Genomic DNA, 10,963 nt, shown 5'->3' with positions numbered 1-10,963 from the left:
TTCACTTTGACAAGAACGATCTCTATAGTTTAAAGAGTATTTCCAATTAAAGTTATTTACAAAAAAAAAATATATTTTAACACATAATACGTAATTAGTTTCAATTATATTCCTACTTATAAACAATTAAGATTGATGTGGAAGTTTTTTTAAAGAATCAAAAATACGAGTATACCGGAAACACCAGTTGTTCACCTTTTTAATTTGTAATTTAAATTTCTTTCTTATACTACAAGATGTTATCTTATATCGTATTCTTATATAAAAAGTGATTGTAACTTTTCATAGTGTTTTATATTGTCACCATTGAAATCATGAAACATATGTGTATAAATGAAAAGAACATATATTTATTTTTGATCCTTTGTATGAGATATACTTTTTTTTGGGAAGAGTCACAAATGTTTGTATTTGACCTTTGATCGTAATTAATATGTACTTTTAAGAAACCTTACTTTTACAAAATTATATAAATTTTACAAATAAATAATATCAACAGGTTTTACTTGTATTATATTTTTTTAATGTAAAAATTTAGAAGATCAGGATATTGTACAATAATCAATACCTCGCTTAGTGCGGATAATCGGTTCTTAATATATTGATCACGCATTATATAAAACTGGATTAATAAAGGACTCTGCAATTGCATAAAAATAAGTTTGTGTACTCATTAGAATATAATTTATGTTTATTATGGTCAATTAAAATTTTTTTTATTTTAAAATTTTCAAACCTATAATGCAGTTTCCGCACTGTTAGAAGCTACACACAATATGTATTGTATTGTATTAGTATTGTACTAGTTTTTTCATAGTTTTACTGAAGAGCTATTTCAAACAATTGTAATGTTTATTACTTTCTTAGAAAGTTATAATTATGATTTTATTGCATCAACAAAAAAGGAAAAAAAAGGATATTTTATTTATTATTTACAATATTTTAATAATAATTTATTAAATGAAGTATAAAGAACAAAATCCTAAATTCCTTCGAGAAAAAAATGTATTTTTTTTTCTATATTTAGATGTTTACGTTGTTAAAGTTTTAGGAATAAATAAAAATCTAAATCAATATTCCCAGCTCGCACATTCTTTTACGCAATCACTGAACACGTTTATGCTACCTACACCTTCTCGTTATTCCTGATCCGTGCTGATTTGCCTACCAATATATTATCCATCACAAACCAATATTTCAATCCATGTCAACACATCAAAATAGATTTTTCTCTTTGAAATGCAGAAATAAAAACAGATTAAATTGTTTAAATCAGCATTTAAAAATGCAAAGAAATTTGTTTATACCAGTATAAAAACTTCGTTAAGTTCCTGCAAATTGAACAAATTGTTTATTTTTATAAAATGTAGTCAAATCAATAGGATTAAATTTCTGCAAATTAAACAAATTCTTTTGAGACTTCTCTGAAAGTGCAAAAAAAAGAACAATATGATGCTATAAGTTCCTGCATTGTTTCCCACGAGTGTAATTTGCTGATGGGGTAAAAGCGGAAATCGAGTGGCGAAGTGTGACGACTGGGCATTTGGTGAAACCGGAAGAGGGCAGGTGGCGATCGGAAGCGAACGCAGGAAAATATGATATTTGATTTGATGTCGTTCATAGAACAACAACACAGAAACACAAAAAAAGGACCGTCGGATGCACACAAGAGCGATCGAGCTGTGTCGGTGGAAACGCACCTCATCCATAGGATGCTGCCTTTTTTCCACGCACAAATACAATATTACAACATCCTCTCTAGAGCCTTTGTGGATTTCGAAATATTTTAATGTGCTTCCTGCACGAGCACCCAATAGAAACTCACCTCGGAAACAACAACAATAAAAAAATAAATAAAAGCATCTCTCTCTCTCTTTCTCAATTAACATCCATCTCTCTATTTCACTGTACAAATTGTACATTCACTTCAATTAAATCGATGCGGATGTTCGAGATTAAACGTAAAATAATCAAAATTGTGTGTTCATTAAAACATTTAGTTTCAGGAAACCTTCAATTTATAACTACAGAATAATTAAGATTAGTTATTTAGAAAGATCTGATGTAGTTATTGTACGAGTAATAACAACGTGTTAAGATTATTTGAAGTTACAGAAGCTGAGCACGCGTACGCCCCAAGGTTGTTACTTAAGTGTTGTTACTCGGTAGTAAATGAGTCAGCACGAGCGCTCTCACCGCAATTGTTTCTTAGAAAACAATTAGCTCTTACTATATTTTTTTTTGGGTTTGCCCGAACAATTTGAACTTATTTCACTCCATTAGACCCGCACCGATCCATCCCTGAACTCGCGATTCTTTGTATTCTCACCGACAAGGTTATCAAATCCAAAAATGATGCATACATGCATACAACATACGCTTTATCTTTTAAGGCTAAATTTACAATTCGTTCTTATCTATTAACATTTTTACCTGTTTTATTGCATTCTTACTTCCGCATTTGTATAACTTAATTTTATATATTTTTGTATTTTAATATCTATGGAAATATATTTAGCAATACCTCGAATTGTGCGGTAACCAAACCCAACAATATCCCGGATTGTTTTAAACCGGACTAATGCGAGTATTGTATTATATAAACGAAACTCCATCAACTTATTGCTGTTCTTAATTAAGACACAATTAGTTGAACATCTCATATAAAACAGTTAATCTTTCGTAAATCTCCTTCCATCCTGGTATCAAGGAAAACATCATCTAAATGTCATTGAGTATTGCAAATCACATCCTGCAAGCAACGGAATTTCGTCTTTAAACGGATTCTAAAGACCGTTTAGGTATACCAATGTCCAGCAACCTTGATCCAAATTTTACTGTTACGAAATTGCAAAATTTATATACGAAGTGAAAAAACATTGCGGATGGCATAAAAATCAATAAAAATGTTTCTTTGAGACATTTTTATTGATTTTCTTCAATCGATTTTTTAATAGTTATATTTCCTGGTCTCATGTTTTGCAGTGCTGTGAATCGCACCTTTAGCAACATCATTAATCTTGGGATGAATCAGGCTGAATCTTAGTTAGACGTTGAAAATGAATTATTTTTTGCTGTCTCATCGATTGATCACCGCTGTTAATATTACTTATATAGTTACTCATGTTGCATTGCGGTTTTTTTACAAATATTTATCCATTAAGATTCTAATCAAGAATTCAATAATCATAACTATTACATCTTTTAATTGCAAGATTTAATCTTCTAAAAATAATAGCATATATTTAAACACACACAGAAATACCTAGCATAGTGCAGCTTCGATTAGTGCGGATTCACTATTTTACGATTTGAAAATTTCAATACAAACTAAAATTTAATAGATCAAAATAAAAATAAATTCAAAAAAAATAGTACGTAATTAAAGTCCTCAATTAATGCGGTTTCAAATAGGGATATTGGCAGAACCGATTAACCGCACTATGCAAGGTATTATGTATTTAATCGTCTTCTTTTGAATAAACTTAGAAAAAATCATGATTTTTATCACTGCAAAATGCAGATTCAAGTTTATTTTTCAAATAATTGTATTATTGCTCTTCTGATATTAAGGGTAAGCACAATAGGATATATTGAAGTTGAGTTTGAATTTCTTGGTAGTCGCAGTGAAGTGATTCTAATTATAAAATGAAAGAGAATTATCAATTGGTGTATGACCTGAATAGTGCAGCATGATGCAGTTTCAATTCGACCGGATTGAATCAAAGATAATTAGCTGCAGCTTTGCAAAGCTAAGACTACCATGAATGAGCTCGAAGAAATCTCTAATTTGAGGAAATGTTGGCTGTGCGCGATAAATAAAGCAGCAAGAGGTCTTTACGTTTAATTTAGCGGAATGCTGAAAGGTCGCTCGGAATTTGCACAGCGATTAGCGAGTACATTAACATCCATCTGATGTTGTATAAACCAAACGAAAGCGGACCGGGTTACATAATCCCACTGTTTTCCGCCGAGAAGCCGCATAATTATGTCGATGAAATATCCGGAAAGCGATTAAATCCAGCGTTTAATTGGATAAATCCATTGGTTACGTGAATCTCGTATATATGTCGAAGTTATTATGATACATTTTTATTAGCTCTAAGAGAGAATTGAATTTATTCATACGTTCTTTGTTAAATTGTTAAATATTGTATATTTCCTTTTTCTTTAACTTTAAGTGGAAAACTTAAAATGTATCGTATTCAATATCAATAATGTAGAAAAATTGTTAAGATTTTAGATTTGAACTTATTCAAGATTAAGATTAAATGAGATTAACGTTTTTCGATATAACGCGTTCTACTTCATATCATTTTTAATTTGAATGAGGAAACACACTTTATAGTCTTAAATCTATTATAATAGACAATTGTTCGTGTGTAATTATCAAAATTACAATTATTAAACATCTTGACTCTTTTGAAACAAGAAATGCATCAAATTTTAGGCTATTCCTAAGTTCCTAGCTAAACAGTCGTAACTTAAACGTTACATGTTTTCTTTCTAAGGCCCTTGCAATTAGTTAAGTGCCACCGAAAAGGGAAGGAAACGTTCGTGACTGCAGCATGATGTTGCAGGATAAATCATCCCTATGTTGACTTAGCGAGGGTTGCCTAAATGGCCTGGGCGCAGTCCAGTGATCAAATTGCGCCGCTCCCAAAAAAAAAACTACAGCACTTATCAACACAATCAATCAACCCTTAATTTAATGAATTCCTTATCATATTACAAGAACGTACTGGATTCCGATTAAACACATTTTTGATCATCATATTTATGGAAATTGTGGAAAGGTGCCATTATTTTCCTATGTTTGAAATTAAAATATCTCATGGAATTTACTTTAAACACGGGAATGTTTACTTTCTGCACGTCATCGCAACATTTTCTTGGCGAATACCGCAAGAACGGTGTGCCAGGATGACGAAGAAAGAGATGATATATTAGTAACTAAATTGGCAATTATGTAACAACAATTGATGTTGCGAGAGGAGGATGTGATGGGAAATTATGCATTTATATAACAAATGGTCGACGTTCATCGTTTAACCGATGCCTAGTTTCCGTCTAATTCTCTGTTATATGCACTTCAACTTAATTGATAAAATGTTCATCATTTTATCGAAAATGATTAAAATATAACATTTTATTGTCAATTAAGTTTATTATAATTAATTAATTATAAAAAATAATTAAAATAAACCAGGATGAAACTTAAGATATGTGTACTAAAAAAATTGTGATGTGTTCATAATTCATTTCTTAAGTCTAAATGTTAACATATTGTTTTTAAGAGATTTTCTAAACTATCTTTATTTAAAGATTTTGTCATTAACTTTATTTGGCTTTAAAAATATCAACGTTTCTATTGAAACTGAAATGTTCATACAAATAGTGTTTTTTATTAAGTACAAAATTTATATAATTTACAATTAATTCTCAGAAAACATACGTAATTCTGTTAAGTTAACTAAAGTTGATTACTTGATTTTATTGTCGTTTTTAGAAGGATTTTTATATGTTTCTTAAAAGAAATATATTGATTTCAATTGATAATTAGATATTTTAATCATTGCAATATCCATTGATATAAATAATCAATGCTATCTTTAATTATCTGTAAGTTGAATCATCGTCATTAACTAAATTTGGCTATGATTGTGAGTTGTTTACGTTTAAATAAACTCTTGATTATTTTTAGTGTTGAACGTATGGCAAGATTAACTGGACCAAACAGTGTGTAAATAAACTTTCGCAATTGTCTGTTCTCGGATTCTGAATTGAATCACCTCAGAAAAATCCGTTCGTTATGTCCGATGCGAAGTAGTAAATCCGACTAGGAAAGGAGATCCGACGAATAATTCTCGTTATGTGCAAAAGGATGATAACTTTCTGCGTTCATTGTATGCAAAAATGCGAAACATCGCATTCTTAAAGTGTCTTAGCCGCTTTTTATATAAGGCGATACGATAAATTACGTTAAATAAGGAAAAGTTACGCGAAAGGGAAAACAGACGAGATCTATAAATGGGTTCCAAGTTTATCTTTGGATCGTCATTAATCCGTTCGAGCATCTAAATGGCATTTTAATGGAATGCTACAGCTCAAATCTTGTTCTATTAATTACTTCATATATTTTATTTTTCATTTTAAATTAAGTTACAACTTTAAACTATAAAATTCAGTTTTTCAGTCCTTTTTATTTCACGAAAAAAAAAAACATTTGCATTTAATAATAATCCAACAAAAAAAAAACAACTGCTACAAAACTATTGATAAAAGGTCTTTCTGGTAATAATTTAATTAATTATATTTTAAAAAGGGTACAACTAAGATCCTCTAATTTCCAATATGTTTGTTCTTTAAATATTCGATAATTTTGAATTAATTAAAAATGATACCCTCCTGTATTTATTATATACAGCTAATTCATCACGTTAGTTCTGCTTCTGTAAGCAATTAAATCATTAAAACTGTATTTATTTTAATAAAAACGCTTCTGTCTTGGTCTATAATTCAATTAAAATGCATAATGTATTGACTTTAAATAAAGTATAAAATAATTTTATGTATTTATATTTTATAACACAATAATGTCTAGTTACTCTTTGCATAACTATGTTTTTTAGTAGATTTGGAGAAAAAAAATTCAAGAATGGTTAAAATTTTATGCCAAATTGTGTTTTTCACCCAAATATAGTCCCATATAAATATACTGAAGTACTCGAATTGATATGAACTCACTTCACTGTGTGAATTGGAAAACAATTCCTGGTGTTAGTGATCATTCTAGTTGCATCTTAGTGTTGTTTGTGATTACAAAATATCCAAACTTGTGTTCAGACCTGTTATTTTTTTGTACAAAATTTAATAAGTTATATAACCAAGTTATACTTTTTTTTCTCCGGCATAGAACGCATTATCGTAATTTACATTAGTTTATATAGGAAAATGTGTTTCACTATACGAGTAAAAATTCTGATTTTTTTTAACGGATTAAACTCGTTAAGCGAGGTTCCACTGTATTTTCTGTAAAACTACAATAAATATATCTCAGCGAATATTTATTACATTTATTTCAGGAAATACAATTCCAGAAGACTAATGTGCATTATTCAGCGTTCGAAAATAACTGGCTTCGCATATTTTTAGACAAGGAAACAAAAACATTCTAAATTCGAACGGGGTCTTTCTGGATAGATCATCGAGCAAAAACAAAGAAAACAAGCACCCATTTACAACTAAATACATAGTAATAATTGCTTTCCGAAATGCAAATAAAAATATTTTCGAAATCGAATTTACAAAACGACCAACTGACATTAACAAAATTTCAATATTATCGTAAATAACAAACAAACATAGACGGATTCTACAGTAAACATGAAATATGTTTTTTTTTCGGTTATTTAACGGCTAGAGAAGATAAACTAGTTTTTTTTTTATATGACTACTATTGATGGAATTATAGAATGATTTCTGTTGTGTTGCAAACGGAAGCGCAGTTACACAACAGCCGACGATTCAGATCGAAAATCTATTAACACGGGCAACAAATTACCACATTATATCTACAAACAGAGTCCTCGGCGGCCGCCTGTTGCGTAATTTCGTTTTCCCGTCAATGGTTTCTTTTTTTTTCTTCGGATTATGCTCAAAATAAAAGCGTTTCGTGCACGGAGATATCTCTTATCAGGTGAATAAAGCTATTTGTTCTGATATGAAAAGTATATGAAATATTGTTGTATTTCATTTGATTTATTATTTTAGTAATTTTAAAACGATAACTGTTATTAAATTCTGGAAATTACGTTTATACGATTACATCTATTATTATCTAAAATAAATAATTGATGATTTTTTTTTATTCGTTTCAAATATATTAAAAAATAGCAAGCAAAATTGCAATAACAAACAGTTGATATCATTAAAAAATAATAATTGTAACTGAGCTTAGATAAAATGAGAAATACTGTAGGAAACAATAAGGGTTAAATATTTTGCTTGATAAACAGTAGATAAGTAATAATTGCGTATTGTTCGATTAGAGATGGGATCGTTAAATTTCATTTTCATCACAATGGGATGCATTGTACAGAATACGTCTTGGTAGGCACAAAACAAACCGTGACTTTAATTGCCTGGATAGGGTCAACGTGGTCTAAGTTAATTTTCGGCCCCTCAAGAAGAAACCATAAACAAATGGTCGTACGGAATGATGGACCTTTAAACGATTGGATAGACGCCTTGATGGAAGGCGCAGTTTACAAATCCTCCCTACTACTACTGCCTACTACTGCCACTACTCAAAACAGTTCAGTTGCGTGCTGACTTTGCTGCAGTAAGGATATAACGTGAATCGTTTGTTGTGGTGCCTGTTTACGTTTACTTTTTTTCCCTCGAACGTGATATTTACATTTTGGGATTACCAGTTTACACAATTAACCGTTCTAGGTATGAAACCCTAATTTCTTCTTCGACGCGCTCAGCATACGCACTTTTATTAACAAATTTAAATTATATTAGTAATAGCAATACTTTTCAAACTAAATTTACTTGTATTAAATCATATTATTATTATTATTCAATCAATTTGCTTTCATGTTATTTATGCTAATTACTTCTTGTTCAATCATTTACACGAACATGGCTTGTTTCTACAAATGATTAATTTCCTGAATATATTTCATGCAATGATAGTTTGTTACGTATATTATAATAAATTCTGAGAAATTAAGTAAATTCAAGAAATATTAATTGAACAATGGGTTTGGATCAATTCATTGATTTGTATTAAACTAGTTCACGAAATTGATGATAAGTAATAATGTCGAAAGTGCGTTGCGAAATACGTAAACAATCGATTGATGATTAAACCAAAATCAAATTTGAAATTGGTGTTCAAATGCATAGCTAGTATTACTTGCAGAAACTTAATCAAATCAATTTAATTGAAAACGCCAACTAAAGTATTTAGATTTATTAAAATTTGCGTCTATTCCAAGTTTCAACTATTCACTTTATTCACATTTACACAATGTATTATTCATTATATTTTCATATATTTGTTTAAAAATATGACTATAAAAAATATCAACAAGAGGAAAAGTAATTATAATAATTACTTACATCTAATACATAACTACTTTTTTTTTAATTTAATTTCTGATCATTCGTTTAGTTTTTAAATATCAAACAAATTCAATTATTTCAAAGAAGTACAGTGACAAAGTTAGTAGAATTAGCATTAGCATTAGCAAAGTATTATTTCCAGGAATAAATTCACAAACATTTAACATAACGACTCTCATTATCGAATTACGTGAATTTAGTAATTTATAATTGAGTAATTGCTTAGAACTGAACAAACAAAAATACTCTTTGAAACCGCAAACATTTGCGTTGATGCGTTCATCAATTGAAATTAATAATTTGCTGTCTGCGTACAAATATTGCACGTAGCTTCAATTAACTTACTTTATGAAAATTATTTTGTTTACAAAAAAAATCCCTGGGAACAAAACACAAACTTATTAATAAAATATTTTTGTTTTTTTTTGTAAATAAAAACGGTTACGATAAATGCGTTGATAAAATTATTTTTCTTACGTTGCATAAGTAAAGATGTTATTGTTTCCATTTAAATGAATAATAGCAAGTTCCATTAAAAGAAAATAAACATTTTACAATTCCAATCATTAAAGTAAACAAAAATATTATGCAGACACGAAAACGCGAATGATTATTTCTTTTAGCACGTTTCACTTCGTTGTTTACCAATTGCTACTACTGCTGCTGCTGCTGTTCGAATTTAACAGTTATTTATGGGTGCCAATAAATTATCATATTCATTCAAACTTATTAAATATAATAATTTTTAATTCAACATCTTCTGTACCAAGAAAAACAAATAAGATATTTCTATTTTTAGAAGTGCATATTTTCTGTGTTTTCAAGGAATGTGATTTTGTTGTGTATTTTTATTAACACATTGATCGTTCACATCCTGCGACAGAATTTGAGCCTTTTTTTCGTTTTTCGTCGAGAACCGCAACGGCGTTCCAGCGAACCGCAGATATGCGCTCGTGTTACGTGTAATGGATTTCTCGGATTATTACATAATCAAATTTGAATTAGATTATTCATTCATAAAATTGTACGAATTGGCGATAGCAATGACCGCAGAGCCGCAATTACAAACTAAAGCGAAAAAAACATGATTGCGTGCTGTCGTTTTTAATTAGCGTCCATTGCTAATAAGCTCAATGTATCTGCAGCTTAAGACGTTGTGTAATTGCCGATGTCCTTGTACTCTCTTTGTTATTTGTTGTTTTTTACCACTGATATTTTTGTGTACAGCGTATAAGAAATTTAATGGAATTTTTTTCTTTCTTGCGGTTTTCAGATGATGAAACACGTGCAGCTTTCTCCATTCAGGAGCAGAGCTGATACGGTCTCGCTGAGCTCGACGACTTCTTATGGAAGTTTAAGTCCAGAGCCACTAGGAAGCCGTTCCTCCAGCTACTCCTCCCTCAGTGAATCCAACATGCAGGTCAGTTAATTAGTGAGAAGACGCGCTAATAATGAACGAAAGAACGAGCTAACGTTCTCAGGCAACTTTAAATTGTTGTCAACCGGTATTATTCACAGCTCAAGTGATATCTTCCTGGATCGCATTGTTCACACGAGTGTTTCCTAAACAACAAAAACAGAAGAACAAAACAAAACGAGAGATGTGTGAGTCTTACGTAAATCTCTTGTGGCCATGTAATTCATCCTGCGGCCTTACAAGGCCATTCCACATCCAAGGGAACCGTCGTAGCATTCCCACGCGTTGCACGCACTTTTTTACATTCCCTCACTGTCAGCCTCTCATCTTCAGTTCTCCGACCACACGAGAATTGCACAAACAATTTCCAAATTGCTTCCTCTTAAAATAATAGGAGAAAAAGCGAATCAT

At 30.3% G+C, this 10,963-nt stretch overlaps 1 protein-coding gene across 1 annotated transcript in view; it reads left to right on the top strand.

The window, feature by feature from the left end:
• Window positions 1-8,331: 8,331 nt before the first annotated feature.
• LOC108565363 overlaps window positions 8,332-10,963 on the top strand; it is a 15,475-nt gene continuing 12,843 nt past the window's right edge. Inside the window, exons 1-2 of the mRNA XM_017924790.1 lie at window positions 8,332-8,457; window positions 10,409-10,555. Of these exons, the coding sequence (XP_017780279.1) occupies window positions 10,409-10,555 (147 nt within the window). The 5' untranslated portion in view covers window positions 8,332-8,457. The remainder of the gene's footprint in view (window positions 8,458-10,408; window positions 10,556-10,963) is intronic.

The sequence above is a fragment of the Nicrophorus vespilloides genome, unplaced genomic scaffold (assembly GCF_001412225.1).
Source record: "Nicrophorus vespilloides isolate i.1.1-1 unplaced genomic scaffold, Nicve_v1.0, whole genome shotgun sequence".
NCBI classification, from domain to species: Eukaryota; Metazoa; Arthropoda; class Insecta; order Coleoptera; family Silphidae; genus Nicrophorus; species Nicrophorus vespilloides.
Note: the sequence above shows the minus strand (reverse complement) of the source record. Positions and strands in the feature narration are given on the sequence as shown.